This window comes from Struthio camelus, chromosome 5 (assembly GCF_040807025.1).
Source record: "Struthio camelus isolate bStrCam1 chromosome 5, bStrCam1.hap1, whole genome shotgun sequence".
NCBI classification, from domain to species: Eukaryota; Metazoa; Chordata; class Aves; order Struthioniformes; family Struthionidae; genus Struthio; species Struthio camelus.
The window spans coordinates 19,542,435-19,568,698 of NC_090946.1; the positions used below are offsets into that span (position 1 = coordinate 19,542,435).

General features: G+C 41.5%; 1 protein-coding gene across 19 annotated transcripts in view; it reads left to right on the forward strand.

Annotated features, from left to right (window-relative positions):
• The window catches only part of PTPN5 (protein tyrosine phosphatase non-receptor type 5), a 90,418-nt gene that overhangs the window by 16,133 nt on the left and 48,021 nt on the right, over positions 1-26,264 (forward strand). For 7 of the 19 annotated variants that reach the window (XM_068944863.1, XM_068944858.1, XM_068944865.1 and 4 more), the window contains exon 3: positions 12,669-12,778. The exons of 6 other annotated variants lie outside the window; for them this stretch is intronic. In XM_068944863.1, coding sequence (XP_068800964.1) covers positions 12,727-12,778 — 52 coding nt within the window. In that variant the 5' untranslated portion in view covers positions 12,669-12,726. Of the gene's footprint in view, positions 1-12,668; positions 12,779-15,785; positions 15,926-17,860; positions 17,916-26,264 lie in introns of all 19 variants that reach the window. 6 more of the 19 variants (XM_068944860.1, XM_068944866.1, XM_068944859.1 and 3 more) reach the window with 2 other exon arrangements.

Consider the following 26,264-nt stretch of genomic DNA (forward strand, 5'->3'; position numbering starts at 1 on the left):
CCACGAGTGCTGAGGGAGCTGGCAGATGTTATCGCTAGGCCACTCTCCATCATCTTGGAAAGGTCCCGGAGATCAGGAGAGGTGCCTGAGGACTGGAGGAAAGCCAATGTCACGCCAGTCTTCCAAAAGAGCAAGAAGGAGGAGCCAGGAAACTACAGGCCAGTCAGCCTCACCTCCATCCCTGGAAAGGTGATGGAACAGCTCCTCCTGGAGGTCCTCACTAAGCATGTGGAGGACAAGAAGGTGATCAGGAGTGGTCAGCATGGGTTCACAAAGGGGAAATCATGCTTGACCAATCTGATAGCCTTTCATGATGGAATGGCTGGCTGGGGAGATGAGGGGAGAGCAGTGGATGTTGTCTCCCTGGACTTCAGCAAGGCTTTGGACCCTGTCTCCCATCACATCCTCGTAGGTAAGCTCAGGAAGTGTGGGCTAGATGAGTGGACGGTGAGGTGGCTTGAGAACTGGCTGGATGGCCGAGCTCAGAGGGTTGTGGTCAGTGGTGCGGAGTCTAGTTGGAGGCCTGTGGCTAGTGGTGTCCCCCAGGGGTCAGTCCTGGATCTAATATTGTTTAACTTACTCATCAGTGACCTGGATGAAGGGACAGAGTGCACCCTCAGCAAGTTTGCTGATGATACTAAACTGGGGGGGAGTGGCTGGCACACCAGAAGACTGTGCTGCCATGGAGAGGGACCTGGGCAGGCTGGAGAGCTGGGTGGAGAGGAACCTCCTGAAGTTCAACAAAGGCAAGTGCAGGGTCCTGCACCTAGGGAGGAATAACCCCAGGCACCAGGACAGGTTGGGGGTTGACCTGCTGGAAAGCAGCTCTGCGGAGAAGGACCTGGGAGTGCTGGTGGACAGCAAGTTAAGCAAGAGGCAGCAATGTGGCCTTGTGGCCAAGAAGGCCAATGGTCTCCTGGGGTGCATTAGGCAGAGTGTTGCCAGCAGGTGGAGGGAGGTGATCCTGCCCCTCTCCTCAGCCCTGGTGAGGCCTCACCTGGAGTACTGTGTCCAGTTCTGGGCTCCCCAGTACAAGAGAGACATGGCGCTACTGGAGAGAGTCCAGCGGAGGGCTACCAAGATGATGAGGGGACTGGAGCATCTCTCCTATGAAGAAAGACTGGGAGAGCTGGGCCTGTTGAGCCTGGAGAAGAGAAGATTGAGAGGGGATCTCATCAATGTGTACAAGTATCTGAAGGGAGGCTGTCAAGAGGACGGGGCCAGCCTCTTCTCCGTGGTGCCCAGCGACAGGACAAGAGGCAACGGGCAGAAACTGAACCACAGGAAGTTCCATCTGAACCTGAGAAAAAACTTCTTCCCTGTGAGGGTGACAGAGCACTGGAACAGGTTGCCCAGAGAGGTAGTGGAGTCTCCTTCGCTGGAGATATTCAAAAGCCGTCTGGATGTGATCCTGGGCAATATGCTCTAGAGGACCCTGCTTGAGCAGGGCGGTTGGACTAGATGATCTCCAGAGGTCCCTTCCAACCTCAACCATTCTGTGAAATGGCATCGTTCTGAGTTATGATTTCTAATCAGTAATTTCCAGTCTGGGTGAGTGCCTTGACTGCTGACTTACAGGGTCTTAATGTGTGAATGAATAAGTTATTCAAACCAAAAGTGTGGTCATGTCTCTCATGTGTATCTGTAACCCTTTTGTAACCTATAGCATGCAAATACCTCACTGTCTTAGTTTTAACCTTGATTTCATTCTCTCCTTGTGCCCCAATTTCTTCTCCAGTGAAGAACGGAAACACTGATCTGCTTTTTCCAGGAGAAGCTGAGATACATACAGATTAAACAACTGGCCCAAGGATATTTAAGAAGTCTGTGTCAGGCAAGGTAGGGAGTTACTGAGTCCTAGCCTTGGAACCTAATTTCTACACCCAGCATCTTCTATATCATAACAGGTTCCTCTTGCCTTTTGAGCTATAGTACTGGGCCCTCGGAAGGAGCTCACCCTTTCCCCCCGAGTAGGCTGTGACGTGGCCCTGAGGCCCTGCTATGATGCCATCACCTGACAACAGTCACAATGCCCTGGGGCAGAATAAAAGGGGGGGTCCTCCCGTGCCTACTGCCAGTCTGCCAAGGTTTGCAGGCAGGACAGGACTAGGCTGAGCTCAGGTCTCCAGAGGCTCTGTCAAGGCTGTTCTTGGGTGCAAATGCACCTATGTGAAGGTAATGGGAATTAAAGGATATCAAGCAAGATATCAGGACATCCAGGGGCACCAATGCCTGGACCTCAGGACACCAAAGGATGGAAGCACTCAGCACCTGGTGCTCCGTTTGGTACTGAGGCCACATACTGGCCTTAACTTTGATCCTACTGGCCTTACTTTTGACTTTACTGGCCCAGCTTTGGTACTGAGACCACTTAATGCAGTTTCAGATGGTCATGAAGTGCCTCTTGTTTGTTCCTCCTGCTCTCTTAATGCTGCTTCCTGTTCCCCGTCCCAGCGACTGCAATCCCATTTTCAGGAGCTAGAAGACAGGTAAGTGCTTTCTGCTCTCACTGATGGAGCTGGATGCTGAAGGAGCTTCAAGTTGGGTACTATACCTCTCTTAATTGAAGAAACAATGGCAAGACACCAGGGAATATACTACATACAACCATCAAGGGAAGAGTAAATCTCCGTCCAATACAAAGTGTATTCTGTGGATAAGCCTCTTATGTGGTATATACTGTATACTTCTTAATGTTTGGAAGTTTATAATGCTTATCTGCCTGACCCCGGACACTAACAGCCCTATGATAGAAGCAGGATCAAGCTCTGTAAACCGAGAGAACAAGTGCAGACGGACTCTGGTCTAGACCCCAGAAGTAACTGGGTGCTTTAACTCCCACTGTTTTTAAATAGATATTTAGACACTGGAAGTCCCTTATCCTTTGATGATCCTAACGACACATATTTCCCATTGGGATTACAGTTAAGGGTACTTAATCACCTCCAAAGTTCAGCCTTAAATGCTTGCCAAAATATTCTCTGCTTTTGGCACTTGAAAGGGTTCTGCCCTTTTTGTCTTTGTGTTATTTTTGTATGAAAATGTGATATCATAAATACACTAATTTTAACGTTTATTTAACAAAAGAGAGAGAGAGAGACTGTTTCTCCTGGATGGAAACCCTGTATATCACATTTCAGCAAATTTCAGGACTGTTTTGCAAAGGTATAATTAGAGATTTATAATGTAAATGGCAACACAACCCTAACTATCCTATTGCAGATGTGACACTTACTGCACCCTTGAGGGTCTTTGATTATGCTCCTTGGTGGATTAGCTTCCTGGAAATTTAATGGCAGTTTGCAAATTGTCATCCTATTTTGCTTTTAGTCTACCTCTTGCTACTATATTAGGGAGTTTTGATTTTGATAATGTGAGATTCTCTTCTACTTTATATTTTATTTTCATCTCTGTTAAAAAAGCTCTCTTCCACCCTTCTGCTGTGTTTTAGGCAGGAGGATGAATCAGCTGGGGAGTTCCTAGAGATACGGTACCATGACAGATTGTTTTGTTCGGCTGCTTAGTATGCAGTGCGTCTTCTAGAAAGCAAGCAGGAGATTCATGCCCAGTCCTCAGTAACCAGTCGAATTCTTATCTTACCTGTTGGTGAAGTTCACTTGAGTTCAGAAGAGTCACCTGAGATCTATGTGTAATCCCAGCTAGATTTCTGCCCAGTGATTTTATGGAGGTTTTGGGAGGTTTGATTGTACAAACCAAACTGGCCAGTGCCAAAGAAATTTTTTTGTGCAGTTAATTAGCTAAAATGTCATATTTTAAAAAGCTCAATGTTAGCTATTACATACTGCCTTTTAAAGTGTGCAGCCCTAAAAATTTTATTTTCAAGGACGTTGTTGGTTGTCAAGCACTTTCTGAAAATCTAGTCACTTCGTTTAAACACTTGAAACTAAATTTTTTTGTAAAACCTGGCTATTTGTCTTTTTTTGGGGGATTAAATGAATCAGTGGTGCTATTAAAATGCTTAGCACTGTCCCTTTCCAAGCAATTTTATAGATTTAAAATATTCCCTCCTGCAAAAAAAAAAAGCTGATCTAGCATTAACCATGAAAGTAACCTACTTTTGTAATTCCAGAGTGTTATCCAAGACAAAAGCTTATTTAGTGATGACATATATTCTTCTGGGTAGTCTACTGCAGCTAGTCTGCCTTGTGATGTTGACTTATGCTGTTTGAACTCTGCAGATGCTGGGGGCCATGACAATTTTGGCTACCTGTACTCATGCCCTGTGTTTTGCTAGTACGATGCTTGTTCGTAAACTGGTCAGACTGTTTTGATGGGGACTCGAACTTGAGGGATCATGAACCCACTCTCATGTCTACTGGCAAAACAGTCTTTAGGAAGGTATTCAGCAGGAGAGTGAAAAAATCACTCTATTCTAGAGTTCTGCAACATCCCTTTTAGTGGATGAAGAATGTGGTCTTAGCTCATTGGATCATCTTGAGGAACCCTGTCGCAACAGCAAGGAATAGCAAGTAAGTTCTCAGCTCCTTTTGATAGCCAGTCCCTACAAAGGATAGAACTAGCTGGGTCAGTTAGTTAGGGTCCGCAGGGTGAACATAGTTGTCAGTAGAGTGAAGAAATGTATATTATTTCTTCATAGCTTGCCTGGGAGGTTTTTTGTTTGCTTTGTAAAGTCTCCCTGCCAATGAGTTTGGCTGATACGAGGGGTTCTTAGTGATGTTAACTTAAGCCATTTAGTAGAGATGGTTCTACATATCTCTCCATAGTGTTTCATCATTGGCAGGTTCTCAGGACACATGCTAAATTCAGAATTACAGCACTTGTATTTGTGTAGTGGCATGTGATCTGTTCTGTTCTTTGTTGCTTATGGCCTGTACTCTGGCTTCCCCAGAAGTGTACAAAATTTTCATTGCCTGAATCAACTTGGAATTTCATGAGCAGCGTTGCACTATTTGGATTGAGATTCATCTGGCTGGGAAGGGATGTTACATTATTTAAATCCAGCAGGTAGCTTAGGGGATAAAGGAAAAAGGAATTTAAGGTTGTGCAGACGTGGGGATGCAGACCTCTGTGGACTTGAATCAAGGCAGATGGGCTATGAGGCAGGATGACAATCTTTTGAGAGATCAATTTTCCTTGACAGAGCTGCAATGAATGTCACAGGGGGCAGCGCTAAGGCACAGAAGGTGCTATCCTCTCTTTACTGTGTTGGAAAGACAGCCTTGAAAGACTTGCGTGGATTTTGGTGGGAATGTGGGACTGGAATAAAAAATGTGCACTTCTGTGGATCTGGTATTCTTAATACTCCTTTTAAGAGACTTAGGCAGAAGAACGTAGTAATTTTGTTGCTTGCCCTTTTGTGCTTCATTTTCATGAAATTCAGTGAGATGGAGTTACCCTTACTGCCCAGAGACTGAGAGCTGAGGAAGATATAGTGACCACTTGCAGCAGTTAGCTCTGTGATAAGATTTTTGTCTGTTATGTGGGAGACTGAGGTTTCATCAGAGCAGAGATTTCATTTCCACATTTCACTGAGGTTAGATTTTTACAGCAATGTAACTGTGTGTACCTTGCAGAATCTGCAGGAGAGCAGAGCTGATTTGTGTTGAGACAGATCTCCCACATGGCTGTGAAAACAAGTGCACAAATTCTGAGGAGCTGGGTGTAAATCTGAAGTAACTGTCATGGAGATTGATGTTCTCTCGAGTTAATCTAGATTTACATCAGGGTAACTGTGACCAGAATCTCTCAGGATTCATCTTTGCTAGACTTTAATAGCTCACTAAATTAATTGCTAATTAACTTGAGATGGTTGATTATTGTGGATGCTTCCCACGTATTTCTTCTTTCTTACCATCACAGAATTTAAAGGCAGAGCTGCGCTGGATCAGATCCTACCTAGTCTGAACTCCTGTGTGTCAAAAGCCATTCCTTTCAGCGAGCTACTGTCCCACTGAGTGCGCTCAGCAGATGTTGCATTGAAGCATTGCAGTTTTTGGGAATGCAAACTTTTGTGTGTCTTGGGCAGAGAACAGCAGAGACAAAGCAACCCATATTGCCTCAGGACCATAAAACAGCAATAAAAGGAGTTAGAAGAGGTCCTTAAGGACAGTCCCAGGCTGCCTGTGAACGCTGACCCAGCCAGTTTCTGCAGTGGAGAGGGGCAGTGCAAGGCTTCTTGACTTAAACACAGTAGCTGGTGTTTGAATTGGGCTTGTCATGGAGCCATCTAGGATAAACAGCATGAGCTACCTCCCCTTAGAGCACTGTTCCCCTTGCCTGTCAGGATGCAATTGAGTTTGTGCTCTGTTAGTTCTACAAAAGGCAAGTTGTAACATGAAATAGCTCTTGGTAAAATACTCATTTGCAGCATCCAGGGCCAGAGGGAGAAGTGGCCAGAGTTGCTCCTTCAAGGCCTCACAGAATTGAGGAGCTTGGAGATTCTACCTCTTCAGATTTTGTCCTCAGCATCATACCAGAAGCGTAAAGCTGTGTTGTATCTTTTGAACTATTTAAGTTAACACGGGCTGCCAGAAGGATGGGATCTGTGTGGCCCTACCTGGTATCCTGTTGTAGTCTGGGCAAGGCTGTTGAATTTCAGTTTCGAGTAAGGAGATCTTACAAGTTCTGCTCTAGCTTTGACCAAAATGGAGGCAGAGAAGGTTTATTTAGAACAAACAGGCTGAGAACCTGTAATGCATTTAAACACAGAAGGATTTGTGTTGGGATTGACAGCAAAACCTAAATTAGGCTTCTCTTCAGTAAAAGGTCCTTAAATTCTTTCTGAACAATAACGATAATAAATGTTTTGTTAGGTCCCACCAAAAATGTACGTAAGCAGCCCGAGTCTAAAATGTCACCCTTGGCTTTACAGACTTGCTTAACAAAATTCTGGACCTTGGGCTTCACTTTGTCCCTGGCCGTCTCCTGATTGAGAAGGCCTGGTTATACTAACTGATGAACGTGCAATGAAGATGTAAAAATACAATAAACTGATGATCATCCTTCTTGTCTGTAAAAGAGAGTAAAGGCATTATGCCAAGCAAATATGCGCATTAGATGACTAACAGAGCTCCCACACTGTCAGTGTAGGCAGGGAATATGCAATGCAGCCACATATGTGTCTCAGAACCATACTGAGTGCTTTTTATTCTTAATGTTTGGTTTTGTTTTTAAATAGGAGTTCAGATCCTTGAGCAGGATGTTTATCTCTATGCACAGAAAACAATATTGGTCATAGTTTTTAATATACGATCGAATTTTTAAAACCACCAGCTGATATATCTGTTGAAAGTGACATCAGAATTTCAAGCAATTGCTATAAATGTTGCTTAGAAAAGCCTTGTGCATCGTATGTAATGATCTAAGCTTTCCATTAATGCTTAATCAGTGGAATAACCCCTTTGTTTTTCTAATGGGGGATGTTGCTGGAGAGCTCTGTGTGTAACTCCTTTCACTGAGGTTTGGTCTCTCTTTGATGAAATGAGCGTGAGATTCTGACAAAGATAAAATATGCTGTAAAAAAGGAGCTGATTGCCATTTAATACTTGCTCAGCCTTAGTGTTATAATACCCATGCAGACACTACTAAGCTGAATGCCCAGGAAGGTTCTGTAAATCCCCATTGAAGGCATTCCCCTTCTCCCTCCTGCAGCCATGACTAATCCACCCCCCTGCCCCAAATGAATTAGTTTTCCATCAATTCAGGGAGCTGAGCCAGCAGCCCTGATGCTGCATACATAGATGGATATGATGCAATGGAGGAGAGGGAGCAGGATGAAACCCATCTCTTCCTGCAGCAGCATAAGGTTAGATCAGCTTAAAGGCAACATGAAACTAACCTTCAGTGTTGGTTGTTTGCATGGTAGTGTCATTTAAATTCTCCAAGGAATATCTAGGACCCACTGAGCTAAGAACTCTGCAAACACAGGTGGGAGATGGTCTCTTTAGCTGAGTCTTTAGAAATGTGAACACTGGAAACCAAAGACAAAATTCCAGACCCCCAGGTTCCGGTTTTGTGACGTAACAAAGATGATCAAACAATTGATAGAGAGATCTCCTCAGTTTGTTCCAAGATCTAGAACTTCTCCAAGCTCATGACACTTTTCACTGGCTCATCCCATAAGCATACTCTATTTCAGAAAGCAGAATTCCACTGTTGGTAGAGAAAGGAGGAGTCTTTGGACTCTTTCCAGGACTCTCTTTCATTGACAGTGACGGAATCTGTCAGTATCCTTTTAGGACTGAGTAACTTTCTATCTGATGACAAACTAATTTCTATGAGTTCAAGATCAGTAAGCAGCAAAGCCAGATTTCAGTCACAGATCTGTTTATTAGTCTATGTAATATGAATTGGTCACAATTTATTTGCTCTGTCCCCTTTTAAAAACCTGTTTCTTACTTGGTGTCTGTGAAAGTCGGTGTCTAGATCTCTCATCCCAGTTTCTTTACTTCCACCAGCAAAAATTGTTTTTCTGTGAACAAGCTGCTACAGGGAGTTGTGGAATGGTTGGGGTGAGAATCTGAGTAGTTTGCATTTTATAAAATTGTGCTCTCAACACAGTTGGTTAATTACGCTTGGTTTTCTGGTCTCAATTCAGAAACCACTTACACGCACATTTTATTTTAATAACACGTTGCTGTTCATCTGTCCTAGGAGGCTTGGCCCTGTCTTCAGGTTTACCCATGTCTCAAGGAGGAGAAAGTGAAAGCAAGGAACAAAGGTTAGAGAAAGTGTGGCTTTATGCAGTCCTTTTTCATGAAAACACCTTACCCCGCACTTATAAACCAGTTTACTTTATTGAGACTTCTGTCTGTAATGAAGTTATTTGATTTGAGGTTGTAGATGGGGTGAGGGAACATCTATCAGCACGACATTGCTACAGGTTGCCTAAGTGACGTGCTCTTTGGGATAGATTTTCTATCCTTTCCAGAAAAAGGCAAAAGCAAACAGTAGCAGTAGATAAACCTTTTAATCATCTTGTGCGCCACTCTCTGGACTTGTGTTATTCTTCTGTGATGGTGCCCCTGCACATTAGTCTGTTTTGCTGCTCTGCCAATGCCAGACTATGTATCCAGATGATCATATGTATAATTTTTCCCTGTGTCTGGGCAGACTATGCCAAAGTTTCCAGTGAAAACCAGCCTGGTAGCTTAAAAATATGGGATTTTGCTGGTACAGAGCACAGGATAAAGTCACTCCTGCTTCCATGAAGTACTCTGAATGTGCTGCTCAGTACTTACTACCAAAAGTTTTGCAATTGCTTATCAGTTCTGTGTGACACATCCTCTAGGGGTTTCACACAGAGCAAAATGAAGTACTCTGAATTCTTCTCTAACGTGGAGCTTGATTTTGCTGGAGCTTGATTTTGCTGATACTTATGCATATGAGTAAGTGCTCCTGTGACTAGTTTAGGTGCTCATGTCAATGTAACAAAGGACACACAAGAATTTTAAAAACAAGGACCCAGTTGTGCAGTTGTATTGCCTCTATTGTTTAAGATGACTGGCTATCTGTAAAACTATTCTGCCTCAAGATTTTCCTCATAGTCATGGACACATGGCAGTAATGATTCATCATATTTCATTTATATCTGCATAAAGTACGTATAAAAATGCTACTAAATCTGAATGTTATTTTGCATTGATAATGTCCCTTGTCACCTTTGTCACAGGACTGATTCCTAACTATTCTTTCTTTAGTGATGTTTCCTTCTGAGGATTCACGAGATGGACGGAAAGATAGCGATATTTTAGGCAGGGGAAGAGTAAATGTGCTTATTTCCTTAAACAATTTAAAATAACAAGTGTGCCTAAGTTATGTGGTGGGGGAAAGAGGAAGCAGAGGATGAATACCTGAATTTAGAGGCAGTGTAGAGAAATGGATTGTGCGTGGAGTCTGGCAAGTCATCTTAAACTGAAGGCCAGCTACAACAGTTGCAAGTAGCTTAGGAAGAAGGAACCCTTTCTTTCTAGGAGCTATAGGGACTTAGAGGTACAGGCCATGTGCCTACAACTTCAGACCTTAATCCTTCTTCATTTGACCTCTTTGGAAATGGCATGATCTCAAGTTCCTCGCACAACTGTGGATGTGAAGGAGCACATTTATATCAGCCTTTGTATATTGTGGTGAGCTGCAGACACTACAGAAGGTCAAAGAACAGCAATTGTGACTACTTACTCTTGCTGTCTTTGTCAACAGCTTAATGTTAAAAACTCAGGCACGTGACCAAAACCATGTGTCAGCTGAACTGCAGTAAGCACATGTACACTCTTAGTCTGCTTCAGTAAAAGCACTAAACATTTTCTGCTTGAATTTAAGTAGGGTGGTCTTCTGTTTGCAATGGGTTGAGAGGATGTACAGTCGATTACACTGCTTAACTGGAGTAGTAACTTTCTGTACTGGAGCAGCCTCTTCCGATAACTGAGTCCTTAGTGTCAAGATGAGATAACGTCAGGAGAACAGTGTAGAGATGCATAGTACCTTTTGTTAAACCACTTGATATAGCTTGGGGATATAATTTGGCCTTCAGTAGAGAATCAAGAAGGGGCACCAGCCCCTTTTTCCAGTGGCAATCATTCATGAAATCCAGTTACTTCTTGGTTTTGCACCTTACGGGCACACTATTGGAATGAAGGACAACTGCATCATGAAGCCTGTTTCTCAGGGACGGTCGTCACCAGAAGTTTCAGTGAAGCAATGGGGATGCTGGCCTTGGACTTGGAACTATCCCTCTGTGTTTTTATGGGTCTTGCAGTTGTTCTGAACTGCATCTGCTCTGTAAAAGAAGGTTTTATCCCTTTGGGACTAGCCTGCCAGACATGTTGCTGTGTTTGAGCTTTGATTTAAGAAAACGCATCAGAAAACAAACTTAGTAAAAACATTTAGGTGAAAACAATCACTTGTCATTTTTTCCTGGGAGGGAAAGAGAGGTGTTTCTAAGCATTTCTACAAGTATAAATATAGTGTGTATATTATATCCCTGTTTTTTTTTTTTCTTCTGATTTTAAAAATAACTTTTGGATGATTTTTGACACATACTGTGTTCCTCCATACTATGTTTGCATTACAACTGAAAGACTGTGTGTATCCACATTTTAGAGTAAGTTTCCTCTCTTGGATTATTAGTCTCTTGTCCTGGGTAATGGAGGATCCCTAAATGCTAAGATGTGCTGTATTAATTGAGGTTTTTTTTTTTTTTTTTTTTTTTTTTTAAAAGAGTGCCTTACGTGTGACTCTGCTGACTTACTGTCACCTGGGTGCTGTCCTGTTGTATTCTGGTCCCCTCTAGGCTTGTAACTTGCTTTTAAGTATATATTTCTTTAACATGCAGATGTGCTTGCTTGTACACGGTGGCATCTCTTGTTAGTGTCAGAGGTCAAGTCTAGGCATCCAGGTGGGCTTCGTTTTATTATTAGCCAATCAGAAAATGATCTTTCCAGTTTTGAGTAAAATGACCTCCCTCTGAGTTCACCAGGACCTTTGTAGGAGAGGGTACTTTGGGGATTTGATCCTTTCTACTTGTGTTCTCGCTCAGGAGAGTTCTTAATTGGGATTGTGATGCCAAGTGTGTTGGCATCAATAAGAGTTACGTTGGTTTCTGTGGACCTTCAATTTGGCTGTGGATGAACTGGCCTGATGTGTACGGTGTGAAGTACTTAAGAGGTAGATGACAAAAGAAACTTATATAAAAGCCTTGGAGGCAGAGCACTGTATCCTTTGAACAAAGAATACAGCTCTAGCTGCCTTCTTTAGCAGAAATTTGGAAAAAAGGAAAAAGTCCTTGCAGTTCACTAAAGATGAATTTCTTTCTTTTTGTGCCTCTAGGACCCTATTTGCTCATATTCTTGTTATGTTGTGATACAAAGTCTCTGAGGCTATCGTGGACTGTCTTTTTCAGAATTCTTAAGCTCTCCTGTGTGGTAGATATGACACATTCAACCATCCTTCACAAATAAGTAGTTAGGGTCTCTGTCCTGTGCTCGTAGACCTTTAGGCGCTCTGAGGTTTTAATGAAATCAGCCATTATGATTTTAGTTGAAGATTTTTATCCCTGTGGAGCAGATGGCTCCTAAGGAAGTTTTGCATATGGATTCCCCCCCCCCCCCTTTTCCTTAGATACTAAAAGACTATGGTACATACCCTTTGGCTACATGGAAGACTTCAGATGAATCCAGGTTCTGCCCCCCCCCCCACACCCCGCCCCATCCATTCCAAAAAGCTGAGATGATCAGGAAAGCCACAACAAACAGTTTTTTTCAAGATGCTTCCAGGAGTAGGTGCTTTCGATCAATATGTCCACGAACCCAGCCTTAGGAGAGCTTGAGCTATGTGTGGACAGACCTACATCTTCCACTGTTCTAAGGGATTTGCAATCTGCAGGCAGATTGTCCTCCAAAGAGGAAGCAATTCAGTGCAGTGGTCTGGGCCTGAGCGGTGGTGATAAACATTAACCATAGACAGTGAAAGAAACTAATGATATTATCTTGACATTAAACACTTTTCCTTCCTAGTAATGTAATTCCTGACTCCTGCTTGATTCAGATCGGTGGCTTGGTACTTCCATTATGGATGAACATCACATCATGCTCCTTCAGAATTTCTTTTCAAGCAAGAGGAGATGTATAAACCCCCCAACTATTTTGGACATCTAATAGTGTTAAAGTTTAGATTTTTCACTTATTTTTTAGGATTCTAGAACATACAGGATGTAACTATAATCCCAGAGGACCATCTATCCTGGAACAGATGTTGGAACTGAGCTACTATGTGACTAAAAGGACTGAGTGCATGTCAGATGGTAAGTAAGATGAGGAAGATCAGTTTATATCATACTATCACATCAGTACAGATGAAAAATATCAGTCATACACTCTTTGGAGAATTTTGGAGAGTAAAGGAAACAAGGAACAACAAAAAGAAAGGGAAAATTCATCACGGGTTATAAATGTTTTGTTAAGCTCAGCACAGAAGATATCCTTGTCTTTTTTTTTTTTTTTGGTAATGGACTATATTCTTTAATCTAGTCTTAGTTCTCCCGTTATAAAAAGCGTCCAGTTGCCCTTCATTAGAAGTCTCCTGGATGTCTATGAAGCTCATTTAAACTAAGGTTTCTAAAGAAGCCTAGGGGATTGGACACCTGCCTCCTTGAAGTTCCTTGGAAAAATTCTGTTAAATCTAATCCATAGTGCTCTTGAGCATGTTTCTTATTTGTGGTAAGTAATCAATAAATGCATTTTGTTAAGTTGTCAAGGTCCTAGGTATTTTCAAGTCAATCTGGAGTTGGTTCTAAACGTTTTCTGCCCCTTATCAGAAAGTGTTTCCTATCTGCATGATGAGGGATGCTGAAAGCCCTCACTGGAGAGTGTTTGGAGGGCAAAAACATCTTGTATGTGAACACGTTGTAAGGTGAATGGTTTCTCCACCTGCTGTATGTTTTATATCAGAAATGCCCCTAAGGAGGTGTGACCTTCCATTATTTATATAAGAATCCTGAGAAACCTCAGGTACCCAGCAAATATTTCTCCTGGGCATTCACGTTCTCCTTACAGATTAGATGTTAGGGGTTCACTTTGGCCAGCTGATGCTCAATGCTTGCTTTTCATGGCAGAAAGTATGCGCTTTCCTTTCTGTGAGCTGACAGCATCATGCTCATTTGCAGTTTTTGTGTAATACAAGGCTTGTCCAAGTCCTTTGACATCAATGTCCAACTTAGGCCATGAAACCTCACAGTGTTACTCACCTTTATATTGAGGTGACATGTGGGTATGCTAAATAATTGGAAGCCTCACTGTGTTAGGACATGTACAGACATGCAGTAGATGGCAAACATGCCTCTCTGCCTCAAAGCACTTATAGTTGATAATTTAGCATTTGTAAAAACATGAGATTGTATGCTCTCTGATCTTTATAATCATAGACTTTGTGTTAATTTCAAAGTAAGATGTAAGAACCATTTTGCTGGTTGTACAAAAAAATTCTGCACGGTGATTTTTAAAACCATTAATCTCTGCACTGAAATTTGGAGTAAAATGGAGTTAAAAATATGGAGTTAAACTATGGACAAATTCAATCCATACCCAACAGAAAACACACACAAAACATTTTTTTTTACTCTTACTGCTGGCTAGTGTTTTTACTGGCTAGTAAAAAAAGAGATTTTATAAACCCAGTACGTACAGATACTGAGTGTATTTGGAGGTCTTGTATGCTTCTCTTCCTATTTCCTGTTTGCCATTATGGCTACTTTGCAGTAATGTGTGAAAGGGTCTGGTGGAATAACACTTTTTTCTTTGTTTTTATGGGACTTCACTTCCTGCCTTTTGTTTTTACTCAAATTTCAACACTGCCCAAAGAAAAGTGTTCCCTTGTTGATTCCCTTCTCCTCATCTCCATTGGATTCTGCTTAGCCTAAAAATCATGTGTTTCTGCACATAGCCTGCAGGTTGTTCATCAAAGATCTTTAATTCAGCAGTGATACAGGCTTACTTTTTATATGTGGGCAGTACAAAGGGAAGTTTTTCAAAGTGAGTTTTGTTTTTGTTGCAGAATAAGGCGTGGGTAGTTCTGCCTTGCAGAAAAGCTTGGCCTGAGAAGAGCTCATGTGGGAGGGGAGAAAGAAAAGATCCACAGTCGTTTGTCATGTGACATCAAGATGGAATAGCTCCAACAAAACACTTGTGTTAAAGCTTTCCAACTGAATATGAGCTGAAGGTCGTGTACTTGCCTTAGTGTTACTATAACAGTGTCAGCATGGAAATACCATGTTGGTAAAGCACTGTGGAAGAAGAAAAGTTGCTTGCATAAGGTGCCTGTGGGAAGCATGCTTACTGGAAAGGTACCCTGAAATGGCCTGTACGTGAGATGGTTGAGCAGACAGGTTTTGGCTCAAGAGACAAAGTAGCAATGAGAGTAATTTGAGTGAAGGCTCAGGAAATGGTTTATGAAATGCAAATCAGTGTCTTTAAAGTTGACCAAGGATGCTGCAATAAATATTTGAAGCAGATGTCATTATTCAGGCATTCTCATAGAACCAGAGACTGACCTTTGCTTCAAGTTTGGCTATGAAAAGGGTCTAATTCTGCTTACATGTCATTAACACATTAACAAACATCAGCGTGCAGAAAATGCTATCTCGAATGTGGCCAAAGGTTCCCAGTGTTCTGATGCCCAAGTTGAGCAATTGATGAAGCACATACGAAAAAAATACCGTCGCTTTCATTGCAGGGCATGGGAACTAATGACACACTTCTAATGCTTTGCCTGGTTAGGGTAGGTTGGAGGGCAAATACTGAACCAGTGTTCTCTTTCAAACGCAGAACAATGCCTTGGGAAACTGTTAGAAAGCGTTTGCTTCGGCCAGTGAGAAAGAAAGGATAAGCCATGAAATGATGGACTAGATGAGAAATTGTCTTTTTAAGTAACTGGAAGGACACTTATTTCACAGAGCTGTCTCGTATTAGATTTTGTGTGTACTCACATCCAACATAGCATCAAGCTGAAAAAGTGTAGAGTAAAATTAACAGGGTGGTGGTTTCAACCTCGAAAGGTTTTGCTGGAGCTGTGTGACTTAGCTGTTAATTGCTGTGGTGCAGGTGGAAAATAGGTTATAGCTAAGGGTCATGAGAAGCTATGGACATCAGCAGAATTAAACATTATTTTTAAGGGAGTTTGCACTTAGGTTAAGAGTTTAAAGTTGGGATCTTTCAGCAAGAGCTTTGTTAAAGCAAGTTTCTTTTGCTGTATGAGCACAAACTAAACACTGTATAAAATGAAACCGATTCAAATCTAATTCTGTCTCTGAACAGCAAATGAGAATCAGAGAGAGATGATGAAAACCATGCAGCTGTCATGGCCAAGATGACTGATTTGCATCTACGAGGACCCCGATTTCGACAGAGAGTTAAACTAAAAGTCAATCTACTGCTTTTTGACAAGTATCAGTTTGGTAAATTATCATGTGCTAGTTCTGAATTTTACTGTCCTTATCACTTTATATAATCCTGAAAAAAATTGTACTAAGGAAGTTTACCTTCAAGGAACTTTATTTTAAGGAGGGTATGGATAATCTGCAGTGTATGAGAGAGTAATTTTTGTTTCCTGTGGACCAGATTGTAATCTCTGTTTCAATTTGGTAATGCATTGCACAAATAATCCTAATGAGTTGAGGGAGATTTCTTGCATGAGTAAGAGTGCAGAGGTGAGTAAGGAAGCCTTAGTCTGGCCCTGTATAATTTATATTGCTTCTATTCCAGAAGTAAAATACAGCAATATACTGTCTGTGGAAAGTGTGCTGTTCTGGGAACGTAGTGGAAGGAAGAAGAGATGATTTTTGTTACTTAAAGGTTTGACAAATACAAGTTTAGGGACTGTTCACTTAAAACTGAGCTTTCATTACGCGGATGTTCCATGATTTCACTGTAGTATTTATAAACAGTAGTCAGCACTTCTAATGAATGCTTGATTCAGAAAGAGATTTGTGCTTACAAAATGTTTACATAGTAACATCAGCAGAGTTTGCTCTCCACATGCAAGCATATGGTTAGCCAAACAGAACGATGAAAAAAGCCATTCCAACTTCAGCATGAAAAGACAACCCATTTTAATGTATGATTGTTTTTCTTCCTGACCAGATCATGAAGAAGTGGCATTAACAGCACACTAGGTAATAAGTGATGAAAATACCAAGTGCAACAATGTTGAGAATCAAAAGAATTATAACCATGGTTGGCAAGTTTAACCTTTGCCAATGGGTAAATACATGGGTAACATGCAATTACCAAGTGTTACATGGGTAAATACCCATAACAAAATTTTGCCTTTGTCAAGATCTTAAAGCAAAAACAACGACTTGGAAGGTAGTGTTTGGAAGGTGTTCTGTGTGGCATATTTTTACGAAGGGCTGGACATGGTGTCAGGCATTTTTTTATTCTTCTTATACTTGGCCTTTTTGCAAGCTTGATGGGTGGCAAGTGAATTGGCTTGATTCTCTTCTTTCTGTCCTCATAGCAAGTAGGGGTTACAGCCCTGATAAAGTGGTATTTGTAAGCTACAGAGCATTAACACCTGTTAAGGCCGTTGCCCATCTTCTGTCAGTTTCCATTAGCCCAGCATAACAGCAACAGTATTAAGGATATCTTTTTGTTTGATACCAAAGCTATTCCTCCATCATTCACACTTCTGCAGGCAGGAATTTCCAGAGGCATTTAAAGAAACCTTGTTTTCCATGAAGTTCCAATGCAATTTGGAACCCTTTAGCCAGGAATTTGGAACTTTTTAGCCACCTTTGAGTCATCCTGCATGAAGACATAGCTGAAGCCATTTGTAGATATGTCCTGACTCACTGTATGACTACATGATTTTTTTTCTAGGTCATAGTGGAAAGACTCCAGTTTGTCATGTCACAGTAACCCTGTGAAGGGAACTAGAAAATAGGATAGGTAGCTATGGCTGACGAGTGAACATCTTCAACAAGCCGTCTTGAGTAACAGCTCTGGAGAGGACTGTGAAGTTGCCTGGCAAAGCTTGCAGTTTGCTATTGGTGGAGTATGCATTTTCAGAATATGAACTGCTATGAAGGTTTGTCTTGAACTTTTAAGGGCTCAGCAGACCAAATCAACTGGATTAAGGCATACGTTTTTCTGCAGTCAGCAGTTTTTTTTGTTGTGTTATGGAGCAGAGCGTCTGGTCATCATCAGTTTAACAGTCCAAGTAACAAAATACAGTATACAAACAGGTTGATCTAGCACAGTGTCTTGGTGCAAAGCTCCAGCTCATGATTTGGGATCCACAGCAGGGTATCTTAACCACTTTGCTGCTGCTTCCCCAGCAGCTGTGCATCCTTTCTAGATTCACATGAGAGTGTATGTCTGTCTTCTTCCAGGTGATTTCTGCCCTGCCTCTTTCTTTCCCAGATATCATTGCAACCAAAAGTGAAGGTTAGTATGGTTTGGGGTTTTTTCCAAATTGATGAAAAGTTTGAACTGCCTCTTGTTCATTTGATAATGCTGTGTTGTGTCTGCAATGAAAAAATGACCAAATTGAGTAGAATGTGTCTGAATTTGGGCTCATATATTCATTTGATCACACTAGTTATTTACTTTGTTTTCATTCTTTGGACCTTAATAGCGAATGTCACTTGGAACTTTTAAAGATTTATCAAGAATTGTGACCATATCTTGACAGTACGATGAAACATGCTTAGCAGGGTATGTCCCAGGAGTGCTAGCAGAAGCAGGCAGCTATATTTCAAAGGCTGATCAGAATCCATTTTAAGACAAAGTTCCTGGCAGTCAGTAGAAAGACTGAGATCTTAAGTCTAAGGCAGAAATAGTCTACTGTGTCTCAGCGCAACAGTATGTGCAGGCAGCAAAATATTATCTCTGTAGTGAAACGTGGGCTGCCATTCTCCCTCAGTGATTCTTAGGTCTGTGTGGTTAGTCTTCTTTTCACCATTCATATCAGGACAGTCTTCCCCTCAGGTACTCTTGCCTCTTTGCACATAGCTCCCACCTTGGAGCTTGATCTTAACAGGAGGGATGGTCACAGAGGATATGTCTGACCATGTCCTTTATCTGTGTTGAAGTAAGATCTGAGTGGCACCATCTTGCTGTCTTTTTCCTGGTTTCTGATGAAGGAATTGTGGGCTTTTGGGCCTGAAAAGAGCAAAAGCATTCTCCAGTCACAACCCTCCTCTGAATGGTTGCAGAGGGGGAAGAGTCATGGTTGTAGTTTGTTCCTCCTCTGCAGTTAGATGTAGCAGACTATTCACACCATGACAAAAAAAACAGGTGGTTCATGGTGGGCTATTCCCTGGAATGGCATATCTTGGCTTTACTTGTCATGCTTATCTGTAAGACCATGTTTCACCTCTGCGGGAGCTCACAGAACTGAGGTCACCTTCAGCCCTGGATAGTGCTGTTCTACTTCCTCGTTTATAGCTTTGTCTTAGATTTTGTGCAGGTGCAAACATCATAAATATCCCAGCAGTTTAAGACCTGTAATGCTGAGTTCTCCTCAGACTACTGTTTGTAGTAGTTGATGCTCTCACAACTGTACCTGTGTTACCTTAATTGTGAGTGAAAACTAGACACTGAAAATGTATGCTGTATTCATGGACACTCAATTAAAGGAAGCAAAAACATATGGTAGGCAGCATTATGAAAAGCATGCAAGTACCAATTTCAAAAGCAACTGTCCAGTATTGTCTTATCTTTCAATTTGGAATAGACTCCATGTTTTTAGGCTGCTTTTGAAAGTTGAACTTTTGTTCATCTTCTGAAAAGGGGTTAAAGTAGCATCAGCAGGACTAGGGCCCTATCTGGCTGAACTGGGGATTCTGAAAATTTCCCTGCACCTTTTAAAAATCTGGCTTCTTGATTTCATAAATCATTTAGGGGGATGGTACCCAGCCTCATGTTTTCCCACTAGAAAAATGAATTGAAATTAATGTCTGATTTCTGCAGCTTTGCCTTTGGAAGTTTCCATGCAGAGCTCATAGTGACAATAGGGGAATGACAGTCACAGAAAAGCTCAACTAGATCTCCTGCTTCAGAGTTTAGAGTGAGGGGTTGCAGAGGAGAGGGAGGGAAGACACTACCTAACTCTGAGGTTACTTAATCTTTCAGAGGAAGGAAGTTTTCATATTACTGCACTTCTTGCATATGCTGCCTTGCTTGATTTGAGCTACTGCCAGCTGCTGTTTCTAGTCTCCGCTCAGTCCTTCTGCAGGGCTTTCACTTTCCCTCTCCTGTGGGCTTTTTTTCTATAGTCTTGTGTTCTCTCTCTCCTTCTTCATCTTTTCTGTCATCAGACTTGCTCTCATTTCCATTATTCTAAAATATATGTTCTCAAATGGATTCTCAAACTCGTCCCTTATTTTGCCACTTTCTTTGGCCTTATTTTATCTTCTCCTTTCTGTGTTTGTTGCTGCTAGTCCTTTTTCTAGCTTGACTTCCATCCTTAATGTTATCCAAGTAGAGTGATTCTGTAGGACTTGGCTTAATGTCATAGAACAGACATTTTAGAGGTCAAAAATAGGAAAGGGCCTCTTTCAGGGATGTGGGATCTGAAACACTGCAATGTTTTTGATCAGGCAGATTGGTAGCTACCAAATTTTGGGCATGTCTCATGGTCACTGGCTTGGTAGACTGCCTGATTAATTAGTGAACAAACTATTCACATAACTGCATGCTGAAATAGGCTGAAAATCAGCCTGGTAAAAAGGCTGGTCATTTCTGAGAATAGAATCTTGCGTACGTGTGGCTGTTTGCAACAATCTCCAGTAAACTTTTCTGAGCTGAACCAACCACACTTTGGAAGTCTAATGTCCTATGTCATGACCCTTGATTCATGCTAACTGTCAGAAGTCAAGCTGAAACCAAAGGAAGAGCATCTACTCTGATTTTGCCATCAGTTTAACTAAATCAGCTTCCTACCGTTCCTTTAGCGAAACAGCTGCAATTCTCACATGTTGACAAACCTTGTGCCTTTGCAGTCATGCTATCTAACCAATTTGCAGTTTGAGATTTCATCCCTTCCCTATGCCTGCTGGTGGCATCTCTGCACCTAGCAGGGGGAAATGCAAGAAACAAGAAATGAGGAAAAGTTATTTCAGTAAGGATGACATAAAGAAAACAGTGGGAGGGGAACACCATCCTCAAGAATTAGAGGTTTTAATGACGGAATGTTTTCTTCCTTGTATCACAGTTCTCTCTCAAAAAAGAAGTCTTAGGAACATGAGACCTGCTTTATCTTTGTGCTCTTTTTCATCTTTCTTCCCACTCATGATCTCTGATCATTGTTAATCTGGATCTGCTTGCCTGTTCACAAGGAAAAGTTCTTAAAAGGAGAGAGGAGGGCCTGCACAGGCTGGCAAATTAGCAAAGCAGGGAGAGAGCAATATTTTAGTATACTAGGTATTGAGTATGCCTAATGCCATGAGTCATGCTAAAGTGCCCAGAAGCAGTGAGGAGCAGTCTCCCAATCCTGCTGCCTTAGAGGAGCTGGCAAAACAGGCGTGCTCATGGCATTGCCTTCCCTGGTTGCTAGAGCCCCAGTTACAGTACATCCTTCTAAAAAATCTGGTTGGGTTTATCCTAGGAGTTCTGCATGGCCCTTTTAGCACAGAACGTGCCTTCCAACTGAGACCTGGCTATGTTGTAGAAATAGCCATATCCAAGCATGCTATTCAGGGAAAGAACAGGAAGGGGAATCTGGCTTGGTGAACCTCACTTAGGAGTGCTCAAAGTATGTCTAAGGAGCTTCAGCTCCCAAACTCTCATAGATTTAGTGGAGAAGAGTTTTTGCAGGGGCAGAAGAGAAGTTGAAGAAATATTGACGCGCTTGACTTTTGGGGGTTTTGCGGGGGTGAGGGGCAGCTTTGCTTGAGCAAGTAAAATATTACATTTTTCAACATCTATCGAAAATTCCTTTAAAATAGCCAGCCAGCATATGGTTTACCTGTGGTTATTTTGCATGCTAATTTCCCTTTGTAAGGCATTGGCATTATAATTTCTCAAACTAATCTGCCTGCTCAGGGAGATGAAACCCAACACATTGAGTTTATTCTCAAGTGCTTTGCCATCATAGCCTTCTGGGTGGTATCTAAGCTTTAACAGGTTTTGTATTGCACTGTACATTACATTCTATGTAATTTCATCTCTGAAATTGCACCCACCACTACAATATGTGCTTGCACTGAGTTGTTAGACTGTTCTCACCATGAGATCTGAATGCCTCTTCACTGTAGTCTGTTTGGCTTCTTGCTTGCTGCACCCCATGCTGTGGTAGCAAGCTGCCTGGATCTCAGTGTATTGCAGTTCTTATTCTGCACCCACCATAGAGTATTAATGCTTGTCAGGTGTCCTTAATAACATGAATCTGGCATTGCTTTATTTTCAACTCAGCTGCTTAGCAAAAACAATGTGTTTTTTAAAGAAAAAAAAAACAATTTCACCTGAAAGTAAATGGCCAAATGGAATTTTATTTAGTCCTCACAATAGAGGCCATTTGCTGTTAAAATTGCCATCGTGGCACACTTTAAGTGAGAACAAACATACTATCCCCCTCCAATACACACAGGCCTTTTTTCCTAACAGATTTATTCATTAAGCATATGTTCAAAGACTAAACCTATTACCACTTTTAAACAGAACCGTGTTTATTGCTTTTCATAGATACAGTGCTACAGTGTTATGAAAAACCCATTAACATTCCAGATTTGATTAACTAAAATATTCTATTAAAACTCCTTTCTGCTCCAGCACTTCTCTGACAATAGGCAGATAAATACCCTATGTTGATGACTGACCTTCAAATGACAGTCCAGTGTTGCTGATTTGCTAAGTCTTTGACAGTTTGAATGCCTCTATCTTCCTTATGTGAGTGTTGAAAAAGGCTTCTTACCTCCAAGCCCAGAAGTGGTGGGGAGGTGGTTAGGCTGGCAGGCTTGATCTTGCACAGGCAACATTCCTGCTGAATTCACTGCAAATTTTTTCTAACCAATTTTGCAGGCTTTCAGGAAGAGGGATGACACTCCTGAAAGACACTAAACGCCTTCCGTTTCCTATGCTTTCTGTGGGAGATTAAGATAAATACAGAAAGCTTTTCAGAGTAGGTCATTCTTCTTTTGTTGTGTGTTTGTGCAGGGGCTCTCAAAATGGCTCCTCCCTGTGTGCTCCCCGTACTGCCGTGTGCTCACTGGTGCTGGCAGGTTCTGAATCTCCTTTGCCAGGACATCTAGGTGAAGCTTCCTTTGTTCTTGTGGTTTTCCTGTGTGCTACTGAAGTACTGAAGTCTTCCTGTTGGAGACGCGTATGATTTCAGTGATGCTATATCTTCTCAGTTTTTAAGACTCTTTCATGATCTGTAGAGATGAAAGGTCAGTACATGGAATATAGTGGAGCATACTGTTAGAATTATCCTGGAAAGGCAGAACCTGGTATTTCATCTTTTGTCTTTCATGTCTCTCTGTCTGGCATATTTGAAATAGATTGCAATACTTCTATCTGGCGTAGACATGGCAAGGCAAAGCGTAGCTCACTTGTCCATTTTGTTTATGGTCTTCACAGCGAAATTAATAGCTTCAGTAAAAAGGACCAAGAGAACAGGTTGCACATATTTGTTACTGAGAGTTGAGGGGTGCAAGGAAAAACATCTTTTAGTCTGGCGTCTGCTCAGAACGTAGACGTGGGTTTGGTTTGATAGTTATGCATTGGTCCTTAGAGGTTAAAGATTTCCAAGATTCCTCAGTACAGGTCTAACTTGTTCTTATAGAAGTCAGATGCATACCTCAGTGTGGGAAGAGATGTGGTATGAGGGGTTTGGCATTTTCTGATATCGCATGTGGAGTGTCCTGGATAGCATTCCAGGAGTATAGCTGTGGGTGAGGTATCACTTTTTAAAAAAAAAAAAAAAGTCGTCGCCCACTTCATAAGTAACACACTATGTAAGGCGTTTGACTATGTTTACTCTGGAGTACATTAAACCAGTGCTGAATTTTATGGGAAATGAGCGATGTTTTAATGTGGGAACAAAACAGTAGGACAACTAGAAGTCCCTAAGAATATGATTTGCTGTATTTGCAATGACCTGAATTATAGGTATTATGAAATAAGGAGCTCCTGAAAAGAAAGAAACGCTTTAATTAAGGCCTGAAAAACAAGAACATTTTTCAACAGCCCCAGTTCATGTTGCATAGATGAGATGATAAAATGGATCATTGTCTTTTCATCCTCGGAATAGGAGGTACTGTGAGACCATTATACCTGTAACAAGGGAGGTTTTAACAGTGTACCTCTTGGCAACTCTGCATCCCAGAAACTCATGAGACTTGCCACCTGCTTCCATAGGATATCAGATCACATTGCAGTCCTCTCCAGAATGGTTTGGATCCAAGGTACCTAAGAGCATGTCCACACTGTTTGCTGGAGAATAGTGCAAAAATCCCCAGGCTAGCTGAGACCAAGCTGTCCCTGGAACTGAAAGCAGAAATGCTACACTGCTGCAAGACCCAAAATAGTATTTTCACACAGCTTTGCTCACTGCCTTGCAGACCTGCTGGTTAATGTCATCTCTTGCTATGATATTGTAAAATGAGTCTATGTAGTAAGAGGTACAGTCATCTTGTCAGGTCAAGCAGAGCCCTGGGATGCAGAAATGCACTGAGAGTTTTGATTCTTTGGATTGTTTTGCAGAGATAGCAAAGTTTTGACTACAGGTGAGAAGTGCAAAATCCTCACAGAAAAATTGCAAAGCTCATCATCTTCTCTTAACACAGGGTGTGTTTTTTTTTTTTTAATCTCACCTTCTCTGACAGATCCATAACAACTTGCGCATGTCTGTTTATGTATCTAGCCAAAACATTCCCCTGTACATGTTTCTGCCTCTGGGAAGAGGATGAGAAGATAGAATTTGTTATGTTTCTTAGTGCTCTACTTAAGGCTGTGTAGCTGCCTTAATGAGAACAGGTAGTATAGGAACCCTTATAGACTGGACACAAGTAAACAATGCGGACTATTATCTTCCTCTAGATGCCGTGTTCCCTTTTTGTGCTACTGCATGGTTGACTAAAGAGAAGGGGAGGTTAATGATACCATTATACTTGTCACATTTTAACCTAAGCATGCCCCGAAGATGAGGCTGCATTTACAGAGGTAGAAGAAGAGTGAACTGGAAGCAAGGGCATTTAGTTGTCCAAGCTGTACGTTTGTGCCTGTAATGGAGTTGCCTAGGGTGAAATAGTATGCTGTAGTACAGGGATAAAACTGTATGAACATTCTTTTTCTAGGTGTCTACACCTTTATCCATCCAATTGCTTATTCTGGAACCTAATTGATAGTATCTGAATTATACCACTGCTTTCGAAGTAAGCTGAATAGTATAAGTATAGCCTTTTTAAATCCTTGAAAGAAAGTGAAATGTTTATACTTGGGATAATAACCTTGAGGTATTTATCAGGTTTGTGGCTGAAGATGATTGTTGAGACTGACCTTAATATGATTTACTTTGCTCAGGAAAAAATTTCTTTGGAGTAACGGTTGAATGTGATAGTGGCTTACCTAATGCCTTTGCTGAAGGCTGCAAGGAATAAGATTTTAGTCACTTAGAAAAGCAGGCTCCAGTCAGATGAATGACATCAGAAAGTTCACGTTTGAAACTGGCAGGAGGCCAGCATATCGCCCATCTGCTTCAAAGTGCTGCAAACACTCTTTTGAGAAAAGAGTGAAAAGCAGATTTAAAACTTATAGGACACCAGGCTACTAAGTCATTCAAGAAAAATTAGAAACACACACAATGGGTTTGCTGTCAGAGCTGCAGAAGTTCATTTATGGGAAGAAATTTGCATTTTATCAAGCAGTACAAGTGTGCTAACATTAGTACAAAAAACAGTATTATGAATACAGCATATTTTCAAAAATGCATGAAACCAAAATGCACGTATTTCTTTTAATTTTCTAATTGACCCTTGTATCACAGAAGCTGTTTGATTTTAAATTATTGCTGCTGGTTTTTGTTTATGCAGCAGGCACTTTTAAGCATATCTTCTAGTTGAAGTTTAAAAGCACAAAAATGATGATTTGGGAGGGGAGAGTTGGTCATCCTGTTTCAAAAAGAGAATTCAACCCTACGTATGTAAATCTGCATCTCTGTTGCGTGGTTGGCAGTTTTCCGTAGCTGTTTTGTCTGTGCAAGGCTGATTCATGAGCAGTCAAAGCCGTAGCTCTTTATTTTAGCTATGGAATTACAGAGCTGCTTTGTGGGTTTCCATTTTCAGTATTAAAGGGAGTTTGAAAGCTGGGAATGGTGTGGGACAACCAACTCAGCTGAAAGTCAACTTACTGTCTGTTTACAAAAGCTAAAGCCACCCCCAAATTTATCTCCAGGCACTTGAAAACTTTCACTGGAGGAAAAAAAAACACAAAAAAAAACATAACAAAGAAATGTGTTCTTAAAAAAAAAAAAAAAAAAAGGAGGGGACTGCAGTTAATTGTTAGGCAGTAATCAGAATGACCTTCTGTAAAGGGCTTAGCAGGAAAAGAGGGAAGAGCCTTGTACAAAAACAAAAGAATCTTTGAATAGAGCCCTGATTGAAGGATGGCAAATGCTAATTATGTGTGGGTGTGATGGAAGTTAATATTCACTGCCTCTGCCCACCAAGGGTCTGCGTTCAACTTTTAAGAGCTGTACTTTGACACCATATTTAATATTTTAATTGTTTTGAAGCAAAGATCCTGCTCTAGGGTCCCTAGCTGCCATGAGAAATAGCATACGCTATAACTTGACAT